This window comes from Sinohyriopsis cumingii, chromosome 2, assembly GCF_028554795.1.
Source record: "Sinohyriopsis cumingii isolate HCF-2022 chromosome 2, ASM2855479v2, whole genome shotgun sequence".
Taxonomy (NCBI): domain Eukaryota; kingdom Metazoa; phylum Mollusca; class Bivalvia; order Unionida; family Unionidae; genus Sinohyriopsis; species Sinohyriopsis cumingii.
Window position 1 is genome coordinate 157,938,025 of NC_142962.1, and position 27,057 is coordinate 157,965,081.

Genomic DNA, 27,057 nt, shown 5'->3' on the forward strand with positions numbered 1-27,057 from the left:
CCATTATTGAATAAGGCCAATGAATCCTTTATTGAATAAGGCCAATGAATCCATTATTAAATAAGGCCAATGAATCCATTATTAAATAAGGCCAATGAATCCATTATTAAATAAGGCCAATGAATCCTTTATTGAATAAGGCCAATGAATCCTTTATTGAATAAGGCCAATGAATCCATTATTGAATAAGGCCAATGAATCCTTTATTGAATAAGGCCAATGAATCCATTATTAAATAAGGCCAATGAATCCATTATTAAATAAGGCCAATGAATCCATTATTAAATAAGGCCAATGAATCCATTATTAAATTAGGTCAATGAATCCTTTATTGAATAAGGCCAATGAATTCATCATTGAATAAGGCCAAATTTGCATATACATTTAAAATGGAAAGATTAAAGCAGTTTCATCTGGGATGACAATTTCTCATATGGGTGGGTATTATTTTCAGGGACAGAGAAAAGCAATTTTTGAATGTATTTATTTTATTCAAAGAAATAAAAATATGTATATACATGAACAAATCAGTAAATTAATGTAAAACATGTGGTTAACATTGCATTTTGATGTAATCTCTATTTATCAACCAAACTTTTTAATCTGCCCTAGCATTCGATCAAGATTACAATTCTTTCCCAGCTGACAAGGTATGGCGGGTGTGCTATACTCAGTGTTATATAGATTACTATTGTAAAGGTAATGAATTATACTTACATTTACTATTTAAAAAAATAGTAATTTATTACAATTACTGTCACACTGAAGTAATCAATTACAATTACTTTTTTCTCTGGTTAATTAGAATACAATTACCTAACTTCTGTTCAGTCTGTCACAACTCACCGTTCTCATAAGCTAATTCATGTTCTACACAGAACAATGTTTCTTGCACTTAAAGTTCAGTGTAACACATTGAATACGATATCATTTAACTAATTTCACAAAAATTTTAAACAGTTCTATAATATTGCTTATCTCCATTATTCGAATTATGCCATTATGATGCAACTATGACAAATAGTAACTGTGATTTGAAGTAATTAGAAATTTGCACTACTTTTCCAGAATGAAAATTACTTACCTTACTTTTTTGCAGAAATTGATTACAATTACAATTTCATTGTTCAAGTGATTGATTAGTTAATTTATCTGGGGCACCCCGGCAACCAAATGGTCTAAAGCATTAGCTTTTACCAATCACTGCCATCTCACCTCTGTCTGCAAGAGTTCTAGTCAACAACAAGTAACTGATTACTTCAATAATTCATTACTGTACAGCACTGGCTATGCTTTTAAATGTGATAAATCCAATGCCACCATGCTTTTAACCCCCCACTGTGCATAAACCACTCAAATGCAAAGTCATTATTTTTAACTTAAACGTTTAACTTATGTATAATTTTTTTTCGGCTTACCAAATTATCCAGATACCTATTGCCAGATAGCTAGCATGTCTATTCCCTTTAGAAAGTTCACAACTTTTGTCACTGATTAAGAAGTCAGGGTACTGAGGAAACAAAATGTATGACAGTGCCAATAAGTTCAGCAACATTCCACACAAAATCAGTTTTGAATTCACATGTAATGGTAATGTTGGCAATGGTGTACTAGATTAATATGCATTTCTGTTCTATGAATAACGTAAAAAATCAATGTTAAGGTATCAGCACAAACAAGCTTTTTTAATCGTACTGTACTTATTAGGAATCAGCCCTTCAGATCACAATAGTTCCATGGTATTGACAAGAATCCACATTTATTTATGTAACAAAAAGTATGAGACACTCTACATATGCAAAAATGAAGTACGGTGGATAAATGATGTTTGGGGTAAAAGGCATCAAATTAGAGAGAAGTTTAGAATTTGCCCTTTGTGACAAAGGGAAATGGAGACAAAACTAGTATGGAGCAATAACATTAAAATGTGGCTAAATAAGAGGTCCTGTTCAGTGATGGAATACACAGCAAAGATAGAGTTTGCAAGAGAAATGGATCTGAAGGGATAATAAATTGCTAAAATTGTTAAATTGCTGTTCCTTGGAATTAGCTTCTGAGATATCTTCACTTGAGCAATCTTTACTTTTTCTTTATAAATAATGAAAAATGTCAGTAATTTTTTAACTTTCCCTTGCACCTATTACAAGCAAATAGTACTTCTTCCGTGGCTACAATAAGAATTCATCTGTAGTTAAATATACTTCACAAAAACAATATTCATTTTTTTCAAATAGAATCTTAATGTAAAAAATTTGCTTTACAGCAACAAAATTCATAATATATTTTTGGGAATTATCTATTTCTTTTAGTTAAAGACCATTTTAGCATGTGATTTTAAATCACAAACCTGTGCTCATTATCCATGACAACTTTAAAACTTTTGGGGTGGGGGTTACCCTGTATAATCATTTGAACTGGGAAGATAATTCATTAAATTGTATAATAAGGTAGTCTGTAATCAAGACTAGAAAAATCCTAGGTTCTACAGCTGGGAACAAAAGTTCAAAAATGTAGCTTAGCAAGTGAAATTGATGTTGCTTGCCCTTAATTGGTAATTAGTATGAAGAAAACCAATTGACCAATGCTAAAATCTCCCTTCCAGATAGTAGATATGTTTTGGATTTTTTCTAAACATGTTAAATACTGATGTGTAATGTCTTAAACAATGATTAATGGTACCTAAATATAATTTCAAATGCATACTAGCAATAGGCAAACATCATAATTCATACAGTACTAGTACAATTTCCTGTCTTGTCCTCAATTACAGTACTATGCATTTTGGCATGTACCCTATCTCACGATTTGTCCTTTGAATAATTATTATTCACTTTTTTTTGTGGGGTACCAATTTTTCCCAGATTTTGCAGTTGCTACAAACCACAAATCTAAAGACTCGACAAACAATAAACCATCCATGGAAGCTACAGGACCCATGAACACAAGTACACCTCTCTTTGTAAACCATGTATCACCCAAGCCCCCCAAATCAAAGTAAAGAACCCCATCGCCAACTGATGAATATAAAGACCACCATCCCTATGTTTGCTTCTCTGTGCAAAATCATGAAATTTGATATCCACACACATAAATGACTGGAATCACTCAATCATCTGGACAAACGTATGGTCATTGGTTAAAATGAGAATAAAATTAACAGGTCTAGACTTAACAGCTGTACAAATACCATATGAGAAAGAACTACAAGAAATATACCAAGAATTTTATCATGAGTGTAGAATGGGATCTACAGTTGCAATACACCATGAAGAACCTAAATAAACACAATGCAAGCAGACCTCCAGACAACAGGCCTAGATTTCACCAATGGAACTTTAGTCCTTAAACTGTATTCTAGAATACAGTGACATAACTGACTGAAATTTCAGTCAGACTTTAAATTCACCAATCAAATGTTTTAAACCAAAATTCAACTCAAGTCCAGTTCTGATTGGTCAATTTTAAGGTAACTTAAATTTCATTCGTTCAGACTGCTTGATTCCAAACATAAGTTTAAAGTTCACAATGAGTTATTTCAGCAAAATCAAAGCTACAAGATGTGATTAGGCAGTTAATTCTATCAGCATATCTTTAGATAAGCAGCAGATTTTAATATTTTATGAAAATGGACTACAAATACATATATGTACAGTCAAATTATGCAAAACAATTAAATTTTAATTATTTAGTCAAAAGTTGTCATTGTAATTATGATGTATTCAATCAATGAAAACTGTTATGAATTCAAGTTGTGTCTATTGGTGTTCACAAAATACAGCAAAAAACTGTTATGAATTCAAGTTGTGTCTATTGGTGTTCACAAAATACAGCAAAAAACTGTAGAAAAAAAGCAATTAGTTCTAAATTAGGGAGTAGAATCCCTAATTTACTGAATTCTAATCTAGGGTTATGATATCTTATATGTCAATATAGCCAACTACAAGTGCAATATAGATGTTGTTCCTATCCAAACACAGCACCACAATTTGGGCACCGTCTCTGCCTCATGGCCAAACAGCACAGAATTCCAATGGGGAAGAATATGATCGCACACAACACACCCAGACAGGTAAAATCATCCTCGAGTACACCAATCTGAAATAAGTAATACCTTACATGACTGTTTATGTCAAATAAAATGTATGAACATGAAATGACATGAATGTGACAAAGTTAAAAAATAACACACAGCCAGTTGTTTGACTGAAGTTAATTCTGATGACTGATAATAAATCACTGTCATACTCAACCACTGTGATACTCAACCACTGTCATACTCAACCACTGTGATACCAAACCACTGGGTCCTTTTCATGGGCCATCACCCCATATGCCAACATAAAGTAGAGCAACAAAAAAAATCAACTGTAGAACCAAGCAAATTGTTTGTTACCTGTAAAGTAAATTAATTACCATATCTGAAATGGTTACACTGGGGACCCATTCAAATGGTTACAATGGGGACCCATTCAAATGATTACATACTGGGGACCCATTCAGATGATTACAAACTGGGGACCTATTCAAATGATTACAAACTGGGGCATTTCTTGCTTTGCTCCCACTTCTTAATGTTCAGCTCTCACTTCTCCCTACACTGTCCAAAAGGAGAAGTCAATTCTCCCTAAAAATTCAGGTATAGTTTGATCCCCATAGATTAACCTTTTCTTTCAGCTCTTTTTGACATGGCAAAGTTTTAAAGAATAATTCTCTTTTGTGAAGTTTATTGAGAATGCTTTGTCCAATATATCTGATATTCCTGGAAAGGTAATGACCATTTTGTCAGATTTCTGAATACTTTATTATAGCTACATGTATTTTTGCCAAAGATTTTGCAAAGTATATTCCATACTGATTTAACAGAAGTGCAAGTTCGCAATTAAAAACTATCCATGTAACATGTATGCCCCTAATACTACGATGCAGTTGATGAAAACTTGGTTCTTGATGCACAATGATGTGATGTATTCTGATTTCATGGAGAATTCCTGTGTATTGATCACAATTACCAATGTAACGGTATTTTTCATTAGTTCTCTTTCCTTGAGGTTAAATTATTTTATAAAATGAGCACTACAAACTATACACCTGCCTAATGCATACATGCCAACCCCGAGAGAGGTATAAGTGTAATTATTGCTAATATATGTGGCAAAAAAGCCAGATCTGAGCATAAAAAGTGTAATCTAATTTACATGCCATAATTACAGTAGATTGTATGAAAAATGTACATTTAGTTTTACTACTAACCTGGATCTGCAGGTCAAAATACTTGGCAAAAATGGGCAAAATCAATGTGGATTAGAACCAGAATACAAACAAAAAACATACTGACAAATTATTTACATTTAACAATCAACTACTCTACATGTACAACTTTCACTGAATGATGATGAAGTCCACACATTCTTTTGTGCTCAAGCCAAGTGTTGCATTACATCACTCTTATATTCTTCTTTTGAAATTTATAAAGCAGTGTTGATTTGTCCATTTTTCAATCGTACATGTTTTTAAGTATAAAAGATCGATCTGTTTGAACAGTTTTCATCCTCAAGACAAACTCTAAAATCCCTTTCACTAAAAATCTGGCACCATTTTCTTTGAAAGTATAGACTGGTCTACTATCTAACTTGACTATCAGCATAACGAATCTGTGAGGCAATCTTTCAAATGAAAGAAACCCATCTGTTTTCATGGAAATGGGTTACATACAGTTGCCATAAATAGAAAACATACAAAGTACATGTAGGTCTAAAATAGACAAATTAACTCTGCTATTTTTATGCAGCAGTCTTTCTTTTTAGAATATTCTCAAATTTATATGAGAGGGATTAAGGAGATGATAATTAAAAATGGCAAACAAAACCATTTGTTACTTTATGTTTTTTTATGTACCAGAAAAGCATAACCCATCTACAGGCAAGTGTAAGTCATAAATTGGTGGAAAAAAACAAAGGCTAAACCAAAGCATAATGGTTGCCATGTATGCTATGTTTAATAGTACTTTAATTAGGCACTTTTAGGGTATAGCTAACTGAAGAGCTTCAATGTCCTTGAACACTGGTCAAGAAATGCAGTCTTGAACTAAATGTCCTTGAACACTGGTCAAGAAATGCAGTCTTGAACTAAATGTCCTTGAACACTGGTCAAGAAATGCAGTCTTAAACTAAATGTAATGTGCAGAAACCATTAATTTCTTATTCGACTTGCCATGACCATGACTCCTGATCTTTAGACCCCAGGATCAATAGATTTCTTTATCACCCAAGGAGAAAACTATCTCCAATGTTTGGTCAAGGAACTTACTCCAAAATAAAGTTATTCTGCAAAACCAATTTATCTTTTTCACCTTCCTTTAGATCCCAAAACACATTCCTCTTCCAAAACAAAAGTGCAAGCCCTGGTTAAAGTATGTGGTCAAGGACTAAAGGTACTGCACAAACACTATCTCTCAGTCACAATGACTTCTCTCAGTCACAATGACTTCTCTCAGTCACAATGACTTCTCTTAATCACAATGACTTCTCTTCGTCACAATGACTTCTCTCAGTCACAGTGATTTTTACTCTTTAACTTTGTTCCAAAAATCTATAGGTTTCTTTTTACCCATCATGCAAGTCATCCTCAAGCTTTGGTGAAAGTACATGGCAGATAACAAATAGTTTTCTGCAGAAACCATTTTTCTTCCTTCAGTCAGTAACCCTGACCTTTTGGGTTTTGATCCCAATATCAATTTGGTTCCTCCTTACTTAATGTGCAAGCAAACAACAATGTTTAGTAACTGAAGATGGTGAACAACTCAAGTTATTGCGTGCAAATAAAGTTGGGAACAGAGAGATGTATGGAAGAATGAGCAATATCTTAACACAATGCATTCCACCATATGGTGGTATATAAAAAGGCTGTTCACACAATATCTTAACATAATGCATTCCACCATATGGTGGTATATAAAAAGGCTGTTCACACAATATCCTTGTTGACTGAATTTTGGTAAAAAAAGAACCAATAAACACAAAGCTATATAAGTCTTTGTTTCTAGATGTACACACAGTGTTAGTAAACAGCCAAATTAGAAGATTCTGAACTGCAAGAGTGTTAAAAAGGCTTCTCTTCTAGATTATATTTACCATGAAAATTAAGTCTTTTGCCACGAAAAGAAGTCTTTTGACAACTCAGTTAAAATGATTTATACCTTTGGACCAATACATATATAAAAAAACACAAATTTTCCCTGACCCTGAAACAAATCTGCCAAACCACATCTGACACCAACCGTAACATTCCCAGAATAAAATCAAAACAAATCCTTACCCTACAGCTAGGGCATCCTCCTACCAAAATAACCTGTGGCTGGGAATGTTGCTGGGTAACTGTTATGGTCCCATAACTTGACTGTGGCACCATGTATGAAGGGACTTTACCCCCTTGCGCATAAGTCCCTGCTGGAGGCCCCTGGTATGCCCCTGCTGGGGGCCCCTGATATGCCCCTGCTGGAGGACCCTGGTATGCCCCTGCTGGAGGCCCATGGTATGCCCCTGCAGGAGGTGCCTGGTATGCCCCAACGGGTGGGCTTTGATAATTCTGTTGGCCTACAAAGATATATAAAAAAAGATCAAATCTTACCAAATACATTGTATTGAATAGTGTGTGTTCTTCAACATGTTACATACAAGCTGCATTACAAAATATGTGTACCTGGCTACCTCTGTGTGTGAATTTTCATTCTATCATTTACTATTATTCTGGAAGCAAGTTTAAATCCAACAGCCAAAGAATGTTTAAAGAGTTAAAATGTTGTTGACATTAGTCTTTAATTGGCTTTGTTAAATAGTGACAGCCCTACATAAATGCAGATGAATACATTTACAGGGCAATATATTTCATACATTAAACATGAAAAGTGTCAGTGTATATATGGGGAACCATTTTTGACAATTAATACAAATACTTTAAACTTCAATAAGATTAACATTTTCAGTTACTGAAAATTAACACAAAAAATATACAACAAAACCAAATATCCCAATTATTCTAAGCGACCAACCTCCTCCTTCTCATTCCCTCCCCTGTGTTGGTGAAATGGGAGGGGGTAGTTATTATAAAATATTTTAGACTAATGCATATCTACACAAATCCTAGAACTTTCTTACCAGGACTGCTCTGGCAGAATTAAGTAGTTGGAGCCTCTACCTCATGAGGTCTTGGGTTTGAACCCTGGCCAAGTCATATAAAAGACTTGCAAAAATGGTACTTGCAGCTGCCTTGCTTGGCAACCAGCATTAAGAGGTTAGCGTTAGGACTGGTCAGCCTGGTGTCAGGATAATGTGACTGCTGAGATATGATGCTGCATGTCTGCAGCAAGATGCCCCAGTGCTAGACATCACTATAAACTGCCACACTGCAGACAGTTTAGTGATGACTCAGTTTGTTAAAGCTATGTTAAAAATATTTAAAAAAACACAAAAACACAAACTTCTCACCATGATTTGAGACTCATGAGGAGTTTATGACATTACAGCAGTTTCCACTGATACATGCATGAACACAAACTAGGGTGTACAAGTCAGAATAAATACAATAAGCTTGATAGAATGCTTGGCTGGGTCAACACATCAGGACAACACATACAGCCAACACATCTGGACAACACATCAGGACAACACATATGGCAAATATAATAAACTCAGTAGAATCTTTGACTTGGCAACACATAGACACAGCAGTGGATGCCAAGGATGATCACCATCAGGGGGTTGGAAATAGTTACCTGAAGTGACACATATCTACAAACTTTTGTAAATTTCCACCATGCAGTTTAGGAGATGTGGTAATGAACAGCTGGATGGATTGACAGGTAAAGGGTAACCACATATACACCCATAAAGTGAGGATGGATGTATTGACAGGTAAAGGGTATCAAAATATCCACCGATAATGTGAGGATAGATGTATTGACAGGTAAATGGTATCACAAATTCCACCCATAAAGTGAGGATAGATGGATTGACAGGTAAAGGGTATCACATATTAAACCCATAAAGTGAGGATGGATGGATTGACAGGTAAAGGGTATCACATATTCAACCCATAAAGTGAGGATGGATGTATTGACAGGTAAAGGGTAACCACATATCCACCCATAAAGTGGGGATGGATGTATTGACAGATAAAGGGTATCAAAATATCCACCCATAATGTGAGGATAGATGGATTGACAGGTAAAGGGTATCACATATTCAACCCATAAAGTGAGGATGGATGGATTGACAGGTAATCACAAAATCCACCCATAAAGTGAGGATGGATGGATTGACAGGTAAAGGGTATCACATATTCAACCCATAAAGTGAGGATGGATGGATTGACAGGTAAAGGGTATCACATATTCAACCCATAAAGTGAGGAAAGATGGATTGACAGGTAAACGGTATCACAAAATCCACCCATAAAGTGAGGATGGATGGATTGACAGGTAATCACAAAATCCACCCATAATGTGAGGATGAATGGATTGACAGGTAAAGGGTATCACATATTCAACCCATAAAGTGAGGATGGATGGATTAACAGGTAAAGGGAATCACAAAATCCACATATAACGTGAGGATGGATGGATTGACAGGTAAAGGGTATCAAAATATCCACCCATAATGTGAGGATGGATGGATTGACAGATAATGGGTATCACAACATCCACCCATAACACGAGGATAAATGATTTGTGCAATTGTCTACAACCCTTCTGAACATTCACCAAGTAATTTAGATGCTAAGATTTCTTACTTGGTTGGCTGAAAGTTTCCTGGTAAGACGGAGGATGATCTCCCATGGTCTTTCAATTTACCTGCAAAGATATCAATGTGGAGAGGTAATCACAACAGCTTGAAAAACAGTCCATACAAGTATCAATGTGGAGAGGTAATCACAACAGCTTGAAAAACAGTCCATACAAGTATCAATGTGGAGAGTTAATCACAATAGCTTGAAAAACAGTCCATACATGTAATTTTACATAAGGAACAATACTTTAATTCTTTTACTTTGTTAATACTTTAAATTAAAAACATGTAAAAGAAATAATATTCTGACATAACAGAAGAGAAACAGTCAATGAAAAAATTCCAGGTGTGAAATTTCTGCCAAAATGTCAAAATGATCAAAGTATGTGAATACATCTAAAACAGAAAAGTGCCAATGGCTGTATGTCCAACTCACTGAGCTTACGTTTGTTTAAATGGTATAGACTATAATAGTACTTGTTCTCATGATGCATCTAAATGGTATAGACTATAATAGTACTTGTTCTCATGATGCATCTAAATGGTATAGACTATAATAGTACTTGTTCTCATGATGCATCTAAATGGTATAGACTATAATAGTACTTGTTCTCATGATGCATCTAAATGGCATAGAGTATAATAGTACTTGTTCTCATGATGCATCTAAATGGCATAGAGTATAATAGTAATTGTTCTCATGATGCATCTAAATGGTATAGACTATAATAATACTTGTTCTCATGATGCATCTAAATGGTATAGACTATAATAGTACTTGTTCTCATGATGCAACTAAATGGTATAGACTACAATAGTACTTGTTCTCATGATGCATCTAAATGGTATAGACTATAATAATACTTGTTCTCATGATGCATCTAAATGGTATAGACTATAATAGTACTTGTTCTCATGATGCATCTAAATGGTATAGACTATAATAGTACTTGTTCTCATGATGCAACTAAATGGTATAGACTACAATAGTACTTGTTCTCATGATGCATCTAAATGGTATAGACTATAATAATACTTGTTCTCATGATGCATCTAAATGGTATAGACTATATTAATACTTGTTCTCATGATGCATTTAAATGGTATAGTACTCGTTCTCATGATGCATTTAAAATTATATACATGTAATAATAATAATAATATTAATAATGCTTTATTTATAGAGGGTAACTAATTAGTCAAAGACTATTCTCCCTCGAGGCCCTCTTAAGGAGAGGATAACAATGCACATTATATGAAGATAGCAATAATTACTGTTTATTTTAACATGTTTACTAATAAAATACTAAATTCCATTATCTATTAGAAACATATACATGCTCATGATATCTCTTCTTAAATACTCTAATATTTTCAGCAGATTTTACATGTAGTGGAAGTTTGTCCCACAGAACTGTACCAGAGTATTGGAAGTTCATTTTAAATTGCTCTGTTCTTGGTTTTGGTGCTAGGTTTCCATGTGATATTGATCTCAACTGGTAATGTATTGAAAACGGCCTGAATAAGTCCTGAAGATACTATGGTGCAGTTCCATGTAGACATTTATATAAAAGAACTGCCTTGTTAAAATCTATCCTGTCATATATTGTGAAACATTTGAGTTCTGTAAACAATGCTTTTGAGGGATGATCAATAATAGATGCATCTAACATTATGCATGCTGCTAGTTTCTTAAGTTTATAAATCCTGTCAAGCTCAGATTTAGCACAGTATCCCCATACATTTGAACAATAATCCATTGCTGGAAGAATATATGACTTGTAGTATAGATTGCAAGTTTCCATAGGTAAATATTCTTGATTCTGCTGAGTAGGACATTTTTGGATGACAGTGTTTTACTAAGCTTATCAATATGGTCATTCCATAATTAATTATTATCTATGGACACACCTACAAGCTTTACATATTTGACATTTGATAACAGATGATTATTATGAATTGCTACATACTTTTCAAATAATTCTGACAATACAGGCAAAATTGATACTGGTCTGTAATTTTCTGGATCCTCCTTTTCTCCTTTCTTAAAGATAGATGTAACCTTGCACATTTCAGTGTTTCTGGAAAATTACCACTCATTAAACTTAAGTTTATGATATGCGTTAATGACTTTGTTATTATTGGTTCAGCAATTTTAATAATTCATGGACCAATACCATCCAATCCAGAGGATTTATTAATATTCAGCTTAATTAGCATATCAAAAACATCAGGTTCACTAACATTAGCTACTGAAAAATAATTATCATCACAAATTTTAGCTCTTATAAATGACTGAAGAGCATCAAGTTAAACTGAGTCGTTTGTCTGGTTCTGAATACTGTTACTGGAGATGCTTATGAAGAAATTGTTGAACATTTCCACAATCTCTTGAACAGATGTTGCTATATCCTCATTTTGCTTAAGTCTGGGGAAAAAAACCCAAATGTTCTTGGGTGTACTTGGTATAGTACTTATTCTCATAATGCATCCAAATGGTATAGACTATAATAATACTTGTTCTCATGATGCATCTAAATGGAATTGACTATAATAGTACTTGTTCTCAAGATGCAACTAAATGGTATAGACTATAATAGTACTTGTTCTCATGATGCATCTAAATTGTATAGACTACAATAGTACTTGTTCTCATGATGCAACTAAATGGTATAGACTATAACAGTACTTGTTCTCATGATGCATCTAAATGGTATAGTACTTGTTCTCATGATGCATCTAAATGGTATAGACTATAATAGTACTTGTTCTCATGATGCAACTAAATGGTACAGTACTTGTTCTCATGATGCACCTAAATGGTATAGACCATAACAGTACTTGTTCCCATGATGCAACTAAATGGTATAGACTATAATAGTACTTGTTCTCATAATGCATCTAAATGGTATAGTACTTGTTCTCATGATGCATCTAAATGGTATAGACTATAACAGTACTTGTTCTCATGATGCAACTAAATTGTATAGTACTTGTTCTCATAATGCATCTAAATGGCATAGACTATAATAGTAATTGTTCTCATGATGCAACTAAATGGTATAGACTATAACAGTACTTGTTCTCATAATGCATATAAATGGTATAGTACTTGTTCTCATGATGCATCTAAATGGCATATTACTTGTTCTCATGATGCATCTACATGGCATAATACTTGTTCTTATGATGCATCTAAATGACATAGTACTTGTTCTCATGATGCATCTAAATGGCATGGACTATAACAGTACTTGTTCTCATGATGCCTCTAAATGGCATAGTCCTTGTTCTCACGATGCATCTAATTGGTATAGACTATAATAGTAATTGTTTTCATTATGCATCTAAATGGCATAGTACTTGTTCTCATGATGCATCTAAATGGTATAGACTATAATAGTACTTGTTCTCATGATGCATCTAAATGGCATAGTACTTGTTCTCATGATGCATCTAAAAGGTATAGTACTTGTTCTCATGATGCATCTAAACATAAAGTTAATTAACTCTCTGCAGCCAGTGTGCACATGAAACTGAGTAACTGAGCTAAACAACAATGATTAATGCAAACACAGAAGCATTAAATATTGGTCATGGTGACCTTATTATGACCAAAGGTCACAATATTTCTTAGGATGCATCAACAAAGCAACAGTATATGACAAACTGAGCTAACCAATGCTTAATTAAGACAATTGGAGTGTCATATATGGGTCATGGTAACCCGGTTTTTATACAAGTGTGTCAATCTTGCTCATGACCAATCACATAACAAGGTAAAAACAGGAACCTACCTAGCTTGCATGTCCATTTTAGCCTGTGTATGGGAGTGGAAATCAAGGGTTTATTCAGGATTTGTTTATTAAAACAAAAACTTTCTGACACAAATTACATGACATGTACACCTATACCCTATTATGGGTGTGACACATGGTTTGAGATTATACACTTGATTTAATGAATGGTTCCCAACCAATTAAATAGTCCATTTCAAATACAGTATGCATTAAATAACAAATCATTTAATTTAAAGGCAAAATGCAAACTTGGTTGCTTATCGATTCTACTTTCTGTCCTTAAAATCAATATGGTTTCCAATCAACAGATTACATGTATAGGGTATATTTCTATGTACATGTATTTGTACACATAAAAAGCCCAGGGTTAGGATTTGGGTAAGTATCTGTTAAGTTTGAGATTTGGGGTGCAAAATGGTACTCTTTCCCAGGTGTTTTCTTTTGTATTTACCTAGAATCCTAATCCAGCTACCTTGCTAAATAAACCAGATTTCACAATAGAAAATTCAGAGGTCACACTACCAAGCGAGGTGGGCAAAAAAAATCTAAACATTGCCTTTTTCTCTTTCTCAACACAGCTAAGTGGTTAGTGTTAAGTCCCTGATGAAATGGTCTAAGCATGTGTTCATAACTCTTTCACATTTACACGACACAGGCGTGTATTTTAATAACTGACTGACCATTAACTCATTCTCCTTGCAAGATATCACAACCCGATTTCTGTAAGTTATCATTTGATGATGAAAACTAAATCATCAATACATAAAAAACATTTTGTGCTTTAAGAATTGAATTGGTGAAAGCACTTTTTAAATGTATATTTTGAAGATTTTAACTGCCATACCTGCATTATTTTCTTCATAAAATAGCTCTGCAACAGTAAATGAACCTGCCAATGGATAATAATGACAGCCAAGCAACATGTGTTGGAAATATGTCTTTATCAGACTGTCTGTTTTCATAATTTATAGAGCACATAAATTTTAAGGAGATTATATAATTCATAGAAGGTAAAGTTAACTATTATGTGACAAAAGATTTAAGCTAAATATAAAAATTTGTTGGTCAGAATTGTGTGGAACAAGGCTATAATGGAGGAATCAGTAAATGCTGAAACTTATGGTCAAGGTTGTTTTCTTCCATCACTCAATTTTCTGAAAATAAGAGAAAAAGTAGCAAAGAAAAAATATCCAACCCAAATGCGACATTATTGCGATAACATATACAATTATTAAAACCATAAATTTTCAATCATATCTAGGGATTGTTGCAATGAAGCTAGAAAGTGAGTGTCATGACAAAATTCCACTTTGAAAATCAGATGTACCTAAATGGCATGTGCCATGCCATATTTCCATATTTGTACTGTCCCTATTCAGTTAGTGTAACACTTATCGTTGATCGTTGATGAACAGCTGAGGTAGTGTTTCATCTAGATTACATCATTCTCATTACATAGGTATAAATAGTTATTCAAAAGCCACTAATTTTTAAAACTTCACCAAAAACTGACAGCTGAAAGAGTCCCATTTAATTTAGAATCAGCTCTCTCAACATGGAAAGCTCAGATTACTCGTCCGTGTGGTTTGAACAGACGAACACTATGACGTTGAAGACAACTGTACATGCTCTTGTCTCATACGGACTGTTGCAAACGTGTTTACAAATGTTTCAACTGCCATTCTCTAGTGAAGAAACTACATGTAGTACAAAATTAAATTTGTTGCATAAGTGACAGATGATGTTTGTTACCAATGCTGTAATCTTGGTACCCATGTCAGTTAAAAATAATTACAATGTATAGTTTGATTTGTTTTTATTTTTTAAGTCATATGGTCAAAATACACTAAATATTTTTCTCTGACATACAGTTTCAAGTATAATACACTGCATGAGTATGGTACATTCCAATACTTACAAAATGTTTTATAATAAACAAAGATAATAATATAGATATATAGTTTCTTGCTTTGCTGCAACTTCTCCCTGTTCAGAATTCATTTCTCTGTATTCTGTTCAAAAGGAGAAGTCATTTCTCCCAAAAATTAAATTCTAATTTGACCCATTAGAAATGTCCATCAGAATCAACATTCCCTATTACTTAAAAAAAATTAAATGTGCATGGAGAAAGTATATTAAAGTTTTGATGCACAATCTTGTGCAGTCAATAATCATATACATATTTTAATTCAAGCAATTTACACTAAAATATTCATACTTTTGCAGCATCTGCTGAGTGGTGCTGATGAAAAACTGTTATTTCCACTTTTCTCTTTCCAGTTCTCTAATGACATTCTCGAAAGAGTACATCAGCAGAAAATATAAATTTAGGAGCAAGCAAACTTAGAAAACTTTACTTTAAATAATTATATTTAAAAAAAATAATTAACACACCACAAATATACTTAGTTATTTACACCAAGAATGTGCAAGTGCTCTATTGTGACATATGTCCATGAAATTGTGAAAGGCATTTTGATTACATTTCTATTATGTCTAGTGTATATCTTAACAATCTACATGTATATAAACTGTAACTAGAATTTTCTGCTTACTTGATCAAAAACAACTTTTGGTATTATTTCAATGTTAGAATACTGCACAAGAAATCAAATATATTACTAATACAACTCTTTCTGCTTTAGGAAGTGCATGTCATATTTTAATACTGGTAAATATCTTATAAATTTTGGCTTAAAAAGTGGTTTGAAAATGACTGATAGTACTGTTCAATGTACATAAATGAACTCATTCCTTGCATTTTATTACTCTGCTGCAGTATATGCAATTACATATTCCATAATTACTTTGCTGCAGTATATGCAATTACATGTTCCATAATTACTTTGCTGCAGTATCTGCAATTACATGTACCATAATTACTTTGTTGCAGTATATGCAATTACATGTTCCTTAATTCTTTGCATTGCTGCTTAGATCTAATTATTTTAAATTGTGGTGTGAGACTTTGTGTTGCAAGATATTTTACCCTAATATGCTTCACAGCTAGCATTCATACATTATATGTACTAATCCCACCTTAGATATTATTTACTTCTGAGACACATGTACAATGGAGGCCAAGCTGTTTAATCTGATACTTCTGAAAGAATATCAGGTGTAAATTGAAGTTTTTTGGATTTGCAACATTTACAGTAGACAGATTGTAAGCACACATCTTATTTTCATGTACTGTGGCTGAAAGTTCTTTGGATATTGTACTTGCTGAAATAGTACATCAGCAAAGGAAACAGCTAACCAAATGGCTACCCCTATGTGCTCAAAGCATCAGCCTGAAATAGCCTAAAGTCGACTATCTTTAGCAGTTATTAAAAGAGGAAAAAAATGAATTTTGCCAGTCTAAACAATACAAGCTATTTAAAGAGCAATGAAGTACAAAAATATACAAACAAAAATATGTTATACCCTTCTTTTTATAATTTACCTTTGAAGTCCAGGAAATGAAAATGAAGTGGAGCTAGCAATTTTTTTATAGGTGCAAATCAAGTAAGGTCAAGCTGTATACTCTACAACGCAAACTACATCCATCAATCACACCAAAATACATGTAAGGAGAATTAAATGGTTTTTTTTAACAATATCAAAGGTACACAAGGTTTTTTTTAAACACTGAATATAACCAGTGAGGAAAACCTGGGAAATTCCTTTTCTTTAAAAATCTAACCCTATGCAAAGTACAAAACTGTAGAGTGCCACCGTAATGATGTATCCATTGAGGAGGACTCAACTCAAATGGCAATTAAAACAAACTGAATATGCTTTAAATTTGGATTCTTACATATCATGCAAAGAATAAAATTTGATACCAACATTTCTACATGAATAGATTACATGTCTAAAGGAGAGATGGATGCTAATGCAAAATCAGTTAACATCTTCACACACAAAAATGGGAAGAAGTGGCAACATGTCTGAGCTCAGTTCAATTTTCGTTTTATCTGTGTATTATGTGCATATGGAAATTTATTTGTAAATTCATGTATTTCTGTATGGATGTAGCTTGGGAAGGAACATTGATAATTAAGACTTGAACTGAATGTGATGTTGCAGTTATGCACGGTGACAATGGTGACATAAGAATTCATAATGTATACTCTGAACGTCTCTGCCTGATGCCACTTGGGGTTGAGGTTTGAAATGGTTGGAAACATGGTCCTCATCTGGCATTTCACTTCAACCAGACTGGTCATGTTTTAGTCAGTGTTATCAGTGTGGGTCTATTTTAAGACATTAGAGGAAGAACACACGATCCTGTTCAGTGTACCATTTTCTGCTGTTTGCTTGTGGGTAGTGGGAACTGGAAAATACTTGTGTGAAGCTACATTTCTCAGTGTAGTCGCTAAAATCTTAAGAGGTCAACTGAATCCCATTAACAGACACTGCAATATCTGGAATTCCCCTTCAACTAAATGTGCTCTTAAATTTTGCAATGACTTGCTGAGAGGTCATGTTTATTAAATGCATGATTTTCAAAAAAAATGAAAAAGAGATTTATTATTTATAAATGATGCTTTTTTTCTCCAAAATAGTAACTACATTCCAGTCATGAATAATCTTCTGCTACCTTCCAAATCCCTCCCCTTCCTGGGAGGCAAAAAACTTGACATTCCCATTAATACATCAAACAAACCTCAAAAATAATATCTATGGGAAGTACCATTTTCAAGATACTATATAATACACTCCCTTGCCACCACTTGGGTCTGCCCATATACTGTTTAAAGTCATGCAAAGTGCCAAGAAAGACGCCTGCATTTGCATGGAAGCGTACGTGGGCTCCATGGTAATATAATTGTGTTAGTTTTCTAGAAAAAACATAGTTTATAATACAAGTATTCTAGAAGAAACATAGTTTATGATACAACTTTCCTTTCTGTTAAATACATTACCATATCAAATTAATTACAGAAGAAATGCACTAGCATCCAAACTCCACCATGGATGCTATGACCCTGGATCACAAGTGAAGGACAAAACCACTCTCCAAAATAGGCAGTATAAACAAAGGACAAAACCACTCTCCAAAATAGGCAGCATAAACAAAGGACAAAACCACTCTCCAACTCAGGAATGTAGTTCAGGTCAACCAACTGAGCATGCAAATAAAACTCAGGAATGTAGTTCAGGTCAACCAACTGAGCATGCAATCCACCTACCCTGAAGGCTAAATCTATCAGAAACATATCTTGCATGATGGTACAAGCTACCATGAAAAGCCGAAGGAGGGCAGTTCTTGCATCGCCTACTTCCCCATCTCCTACAGTAGATATGACTCTTAAACAGCAATGAAGAACTGAAAGGTAAGATCATAGAGTCATGAAATAAATAAGTATGAATAAAGGAAGACAGTCATGTTGTTTCACTAAATCAAGGCTTCTGTCTGTCAGAGCAAGGTATACTGTTCTGTTAACCACATAGCAATGCAGCAAGCTGAATCCCAGGCATGATATCTATCAGCTAGTGTGAAAGTGTATCAACAATGCCAGATCAAGCACAGATGATGTTTCCACAACATATCACACCAGATTGGAAGTCATTTAGTAATCAAGCAAAGATGACGTTTCTACAACATACCACACCAGATTGGAAGTCATTTAGTAATCAAGCAAAGATGATGTTTCTATAACATATCACATCAGATTGGAAGTCATTTAGTAAAGAAGCAAAGATGATGTTTCTACAACATATCACACCAGACTGGAAGTCATTTAGTAAACACAAGATCTATCATTCAGAACAGCGATGGGGACATATTCATGACCCCCACAAGGTAGGCATATACAAGTGTGACTCCAGCAATTGGTAAATAACTCCTGATGTAACACTTATTTTATCATATTGGTTTTGATGTTTCTTCTATTTTAGTTATTCTCTGTTTTACTTTAGTGGTTTGTTCTTATTAAAAATACTGACATATTCTTCCATTGCTTCTATGATTTCTTTTTTCCTTCTGCAGGTAATATAACTATAAATAAATGGCACTCATTATCAGCAATCTAACTGGTGAAATGTAGTTCTCCCAAGTTTTGAGAATCTGAAGCATACATGAAACATGTTGAGTCTATTTCTAATGATAAGCAAGCCTATTCTCCACTTTATGAAAGTGACATTACTATGAAGAAATAAAAATGTACCCAAAAACATCAGAACCATAAACACAGATCAAAAATATAACAGAGCACAAAATAAATATTTTAACACAAAAATGGTGTTTGTAACAAAAATGTCCTATAGACATACTGAAAGATGGTAATTAACTTAAATCCTCAATAAAATGGTACAAACTACACAAGAAAAGCATCACAACAACCCACCCACAAAAATATCAAGTGTCTGCTACATAACCAAGTATCTTTGAAAAAGTCCACAACAAATGGAAAAATATGCAAAACGACTAGTAAACTTGAGGGAGAGGGAGGGTAGAGCTAATTTTTATTATGTCATACTACCTGTTTTTATTATGCAACTATCACTTTCCTTACTCCAGTCTTCCAATTAACGACTGCAAGTCTAGAACAAAAGAAACTAAGTCTGACATGTTAGTCACATGTGCCATTCACAGTAGTCCTTGTTTGACTCTTGACAGAGACTGAAAGGATGTATAAGCCGCTAGAGAGGAGGGAATCTTACCATGCAAGAATTACATTATTAACTAGTTTTACACACACCCAGTACATTTTCAAGCAGTAATACATTTTCTGTTATCACTACATTGCCTAGAGGGAGGTCACGGACCCCATGACCAGCTATCGATGGAAACATGACATCTGTTCCTTAGCAGGGTGCTCTACTGCATACTGGAGGATGCTTGACAACTTGCTGGGCTGAGACATTTAAGCCTAATGCATAAATGCCCTCAATCTGACCCAACACAGAAAACAGTAGAATGAAAATAAGGTGGAGTGAGACCTCCAGAATGTGACTTTCATGAAGCCATGTTAAGAAGCATGATTAAGAACGGCTCAATATGCAGCATTAGTCCAAACTGCATGGGCTTTGATTCTCATGGACAAAAGATCTCTCAGTGAGAGACTGATAAGCTTTATTCATAAAATAATCCATGATGACATGGTGGCAGCTGAAATATCAATGGTACCTCTGAGATGATTTTTACCATTTCTTTTCCATCTTATTTAGCCAAATACAAAAACAAGAACCTGACCATACAACAGAGTGTATCCTAATCATCCCAATAAAGGAGTCTATATTTATCATCCCTACAAAGGAGTCTATATTTATCATCCCTACAAAGGAGTCTATATTTATCATCTGTACAAAGGAGTCTATATTTATCAATATCCGACAAAGGAATCTATATTTATCATTCCCTACAACGGAATCTATATTTATCATCCCTACAAAGGAGTCTATATTGATCATCCCAGCAAAGGAGTCTATATTTATCATCCCCTTAAAGGAGTCTATTTTTATCATCCCCTCAAAGGAGTCTATATTTATCATCCCTTCAAGAGCCTATCCTGATCATCATAACCACAAAGGAGTGTACCGATCATCCCTAAAAAGACTATACTTATCATCCCTACAAAGGAGTCTATATTTATCATTCCTACAAAGGAATCTATATTTATCATCTCTACAAAGCAGTCTATATTTATCATCCCTACAAAGGAGTCTATACTGATCATTCCTACAAAGGCATCTATACTGATCAACCCTACAAAGTCTATATTGATAATTCCTACAAAGGAGTCTATACTGATCATCCTTACAAAGTCTATATTGATAATTCCTACAAAGTCGTCTATACTGATCATCTCTACAAAGTCTATACTTATCATCCCTACAAAGGCATCTATACTGATCAACCCTACAAAGTCTATATTGATAATTCCTACAAAGTCTATACTTATCATCCCTACAAAGGATTCTAGATTGATCATCCCTACAAAGGAGTCTATATCAATCATCCCTACAAAGGAGTCTATATTGATCATCCCTACAGAGGAGTCTATATTGATCATCCCTACAAAGGAGTCTATATTTATATTCTGTATAAAGGAATCTATACTTATCATCCCTACAAAGGAGTCTATATTGAGCATCCCTACAAAGAAGTCTATACTTATCATCTGTACAAAGGAGTCTATATTTATCATCCCTACAAAGGAGTCTATATTGATCATCTCTACAAAGGAGTCTATATTTATCATCCCTGCAAAGGAGCCTATATTTATCATCTGTACAAAGGAGTCTATATTTATCATCCCTACAAAGAAGTCTATATTTATCAATATCCTACAAAGGAATCTATATTTATCATCCCTACAAAGGAATCAATATTTATCATCCCTACAAAGGAATCTATAATTATCATCCATACAAAGGAGTCTATACTGATTATCCCTATAAAGGAATCTGTATTTATCATCCCTACAAAAAGTCTATATTTATCATCCCTACAAAGGAGTCTATACTTATCACCCCTACAAAGGAATCTATATTTATCATCTGTACAAAGGAGTCTATATTTATCAATATCCTACACAGGAATCCATATTTATCATCCCTACAAAGGAGTCAATACTGATCATCCATACAAAGGAGTCTATACTGACTATCTCTATAAAGGAGTCTATATTTATCATCCATCATAGGCACATTTTTCCACAAAGAGGGCACAATGTTCACTCCTTTTCCATACTGAAGCATGGAAAAAGGAAGTCACACTGATTATTATTTTCAAGTGGCTGAAAGACATGAAAATATTTTATATTTATCCCCATGTACACCCCTTACCTTTATGAAGACCACATACTTACCATACATTTAACAAAAGCTGTAAATTTTGTGTTCAAAAAGAAGCTTGTGACCTGTCGATGGGTAACAGATTGCCTGGGTTACCAATAATTAATGCCCACATGACTTGAACATGATTCTACTGGTGGTAGAACAAAAATACCATTTTTAAGGCTGCCTACTGTACATACTGGTAATGATTTATAATTGATATCTATTGCTTTTGTAAATGAGCAGATTACAAATTTATATAAAAAAAACTGAAATAAGATAAAAAATATTTGTATGCATTATATCCATGTATTAGAGAAATCAGCCTGAATCAATCTACTGGTGACTGGAACCATTCCAGCAGTGGTTATGACTGGTGAAGTGATGCGTGACCGAGCACTCAGACTGAGGCTAAGGTGTACACAACAAGCTGTTCATTAATTACCTTATCACTGCAATCAGGCCATATGCATAATGTCTTCTCAGGTGTTATAAGTAAGAAAAGTATTATAGTTCATCAATGGTGACTTTTAAGGTTTTTATTAAAACTTGGTTGTCCTTTGGTGGAGGTGAGATTACAAGTGAAGACTGACTAAAACGTTGCTTTGACAGACACTCAAGTAATGCAACACTGGCTGAACATACTAAGCGGCATCTCTGAACATCAAAAGTGTAAAAAAGAAACAGTTTCAAGTGTGACATGTTGTGGATTGCTAATGAACATCAACAGTTCTGATCCAGTTAGTAACATTTTGTTTCTTTTCAAAGTAGTATTAGAGAAATAGTACATTGTATAACAAATAATAGTATAAAAAAATAGAGCCCTTTTGGGCACAGAGAACTGTGTTTTTGAGTATGTACAGCCCATGGCCTGTGTCTTTGAGTACGTACAGCCCATGGCCTGTGTCTCTGAGTATGTACAGCCCATGGACTTTTTTGAAATACTTGCAGTAGGCATTCAAAATAGACTGTTTTAGTAATGGGTGTCATTTCTTAGAATTTGATTCAACATAACTTTATGTGGCAAAGATTCACTTCATTTGGATACATCCATATTCCTTTGCAAGGTCAATTTTTAGATGCCCCGAGAGGTGCATAAGGCGAAATCAAGGTTAAAGTATGTAGACATTTTTGGATTAAATGAACCTAAAGGTGTGATCCAGTACAATCCAGATTAAGCGTCGTGCGCTGTGATGTAATAATGAAAGATAAGCATATTGATAATCAAACTTATGCTATCTTACATCGTGATGATTCCACTTGACGTGCTCTTTTTTTACCCAAGTTTAGTACATGGCCACCGTTGTAAAAGACCGTAGAGATTGATAATTTTTGTCTGGAAGTTTCTTGAAAATAGTTAAGGTGCAGATCATTAAAAATCAGGATTTAATAGACTTTGGTTAAAGAAAAGGAGTGTTAAATTTTTAAATAACAATTCACAGTAAATGCGCATACATGACCCATTTGACTTGTACTAATACTATAGTATTATTTTGAACAATATTCTGGTGACAATTACAACTTTTCAAATGGTAAGCATTGCAGTATTTGATTTTCATCAATCGATCTAATTCGGTATGCGTTTTGGGCCAATATTGGTAACGAAATCCTTAGATGCGCAGAAAAGTCAGACGGCGGTGTACTTCTGAAAAGGTGAAACAAAATGCTAAAGTGCATTAGCATAGATTTCTTCGCTGTCGTTGGGATTGGACTTTACAAGCATGAAAGAAGAGGGAAACGTGAATTTGTTTCATGCAACATTTTACTGCTCTTTTAGTACTTTTCTAAAGTAGCAAATTCTGTTCTTGTGTACAGTAATGTAACTGTATTTAGTATTCTAAAACAAACTCCATTATATACTTATGAGCAACGTCCTACTGCCTCATGATGACATGGTAAATCATCAGTGAACCTTACCGTGGCTACCTTCGCTCCCTAGGTACCTATTCTATAGCCTCAGTTATACCTTTTATTTGTAAATGTGATGTATTTTCGCCTTTCTCTCTGTCACTTTCGAAATCAACTACTGTCAACTCAGAATCATATGACGAAGACAAAAGGAAAACAATCCAAACTGGGTCGTCAGACTGGTTTTTAAACGGATATTTTATTAGATTGACATTAACTCGATGGGCGCGGAATTATTCGTTATGTGCAGGCGAGACGCAATAATAATAATAATAATGTATTTATTTAGGGTAAATCAGCAGATAACACAAGTAATGCATGTCAGAATTATGAATTATAGTATTCGCACACACACACACACACACACACACACACACACACAAACACACACCAGATTTTAACAACAAAATATATCAAGGATAACAAAACAAAACAACAACAAAAATGCAGACTATAGTCATTTCATTCATCGATTTATAATTTCAACCTGGCTGTCGCAAAGGGGCTATTCACACTGTCGATTTATTTGATTTGCGAAGTAAATGGAAGCTCTCGATGTAAACAAGCAGAAAGACTGCTTATTGTCCTTTCTGGTTTCTAAGATAGTAGCAGCAGAGAGGGTGAACAGACCACTTAAGGGAATGGTCACCCTTGTGCTTAGACCAAAAAAAACAGTGACCCTTCATAGAGGTCAATACCACGTCTACGATTATTGTTTGTCCCAAACAGAATTGTAGACGAACCCTCTCTGCTGCTATCAATCTTGGGAATCATCATCTGAATCATGGGAATCTTCATCTGAATCATGGGAATCTTTTGTTTTGTTCTTCAAGTAATATTTAAGTTCTGATGGTGGTTTTTCTATTTTTGGATTTATGTTCTTTCTTTTTCTGTAATAGTTCATCAAACTTCTGTATCGATCTCCATCGCAATTTTTACAAATCTGATATAATCCTCTAACGCCGTTGTTACATCCAACACAACTTCGTGAACCAGCATGAGGATTTTTCTTTAAAATATAATTATGTTTTTTACAATATTCTCCACGACACCTTTTGTTGCATTTATCTGTTGTTCCTTGAATTAACCACGCACAGTTGTTCATTATTTGAATGATATCTGTTTAATTAAATTTATTAATTTATCCAAATATTTTATCAAGACCCACACGATATCTTGTTCTAGGATCATGTAAATTTATTGTTATAAATCCATGCGGAGTAGCTTGCGCTCGTGAAAAGAAATTTTTGAATTTAATTATATCCATGTCACCGCTGCACCAAGTTTGATGAATATTTCGCAGCGTGTGTGTGTCTACGCCATTAAACACAACTAAAATATTACAATTGTCCCTGATCACTTTTGGTATTTGTGTATATCGCTGAGTAACATAGATCACATCTGTATTTTTGTCTGCCGCGAGAAAATATTCTGGCTGGATTTGATTGTTTATCTAGCATCACATCATCATACACAACTAAATTATTAATAAATCCGTCTAAAAAGTCAACGGACGGTGCTTCATCAATATCTGTTATAAACTCTATAACATCATTATCTTCGTCCAGTAATCGCGCGTTTTCGTTAAAATCTTTTAATACTTCATAACATCGTTGATCATCAGCGGATGGTGCTACCAAATATAAGTTATCCCATTTCAACCATCTCATTATCAGATTAAGTAATAACTGCGTCTTACCCGATCCAGATGGTCCTATGATAATCATTCTGATGGAATTAGGTAGCGCAGGATGATGCTTAACAGGTTCTCGCTGCCGAGTTGCTGAGAAATCAATTATATCCATATATATTATAACATGAATTTATATTGTTTACGCTGTAGAGTTAAAACTCCGACTACTGATTTAGCTACAGTTATAACAAAAAATAAAAAAATAGCTTATGGTGGAAAATGTTCTGTGTGCGGTAGAAATAAATTTCGTTTTTACCTAATAAGCGCGGTGGTGATATTGCTAATTTGATGTCAAAGTTTCCGGGTACTCCATGGGCTAAATACCCAGGAGAAAAACATCTACCAGGATATAGTTATTGCGGTCCTGGTACTCGACTCGATATCAGGCTCGATAATCAAGATCAACCAAAACCAGGCGAGGAACCAGTAAACGCTATTGATCGACCTTGTCATATTCATGATGTGGCTTATAAAAATAAAGATCTACAACATAAGCATATTGCAGATGTGAAATTAATTCACGCGTTAAATTCCATAAAAAATAAAAATATCAGAGAGTCATTAGCTAATTGGTTAGTAAGATCCGCGATGAAAAGTAAATTAGCGTTTGGGGCTGGTAATTAATAATGGAATTAATTTATTATTCACCAAGAGGATATTGGAGAGGCAAAGCAGCAATTGGTAAACTCGCTGATGCAGCAGCGGTTAAACATTCTACTGCTAGCGCGTGGTTATCCAAACAGGCAATATGGCAAATTTATCTACCACCACCGAAACGAATTCAGTACGCGTATTTCGATGTCATTGTTCCTAATGAAGTTCATCAAGCTGATATTCTCTTTTTACCACATGATACTGTGCGTGGAAAAACGTACAAGTACGCGTTAACTGTAGTTGATGTTGCAAGTAGATATAAAGAGGCAGAGCCGCTATCAACGAAACCATCATCTGAAGTAGCCGATGCGTTTGAACAAATTTATCAACGAGGTGGTGGACCACAAAGTGGTCTACGATGGCCACAGCTGCTACAGGTTGATCCTGGTAAGGATTTTCTTGGTCCAGTATCATCGCTGATGAAACGACATAATACCAAAATACGACGAGG

General features: G+C 34.3%; 1 protein-coding gene across 2 annotated transcripts; it reads right to left on the minus strand.

The window, feature by feature from the left end:
* Window positions 1-470: 470 nt before the first annotated feature.
* LOC149806182 (uncharacterized) lies at window positions 471-24,447 on the minus strand. Of its 2 annotated transcripts, none has more exons than XM_089951094.1 (4): window positions 24,318-24,447; window positions 9,787-9,847; window positions 7,315-7,592; window positions 471-4,095 (listed from the first exon to the last, which is right to left on the minus strand). In XM_089951094.1, the coding sequence occupies exons 2-4, from the start codon at window positions 9,830-9,832 to the stop codon at window positions 3,964-3,966; spliced, it is 456 nt and encodes a 151-aa protein (XP_089807220.1). In that variant the 5' UTR covers window positions 9,833-9,847; window positions 24,318-24,447; the 3' UTR covers window positions 471-3,963. The 2 variants fall into 2 exon arrangements, with proteins under 2 accessions (XP_089807220.1, XP_089807221.1); XM_089951095.1 differs by lacking the exon at window positions 24,318-24,447 and adding an exon at window positions 24,269-24,289.
* Between the last annotated feature and the right edge of the window lie 2,610 nt (window positions 24,448-27,057).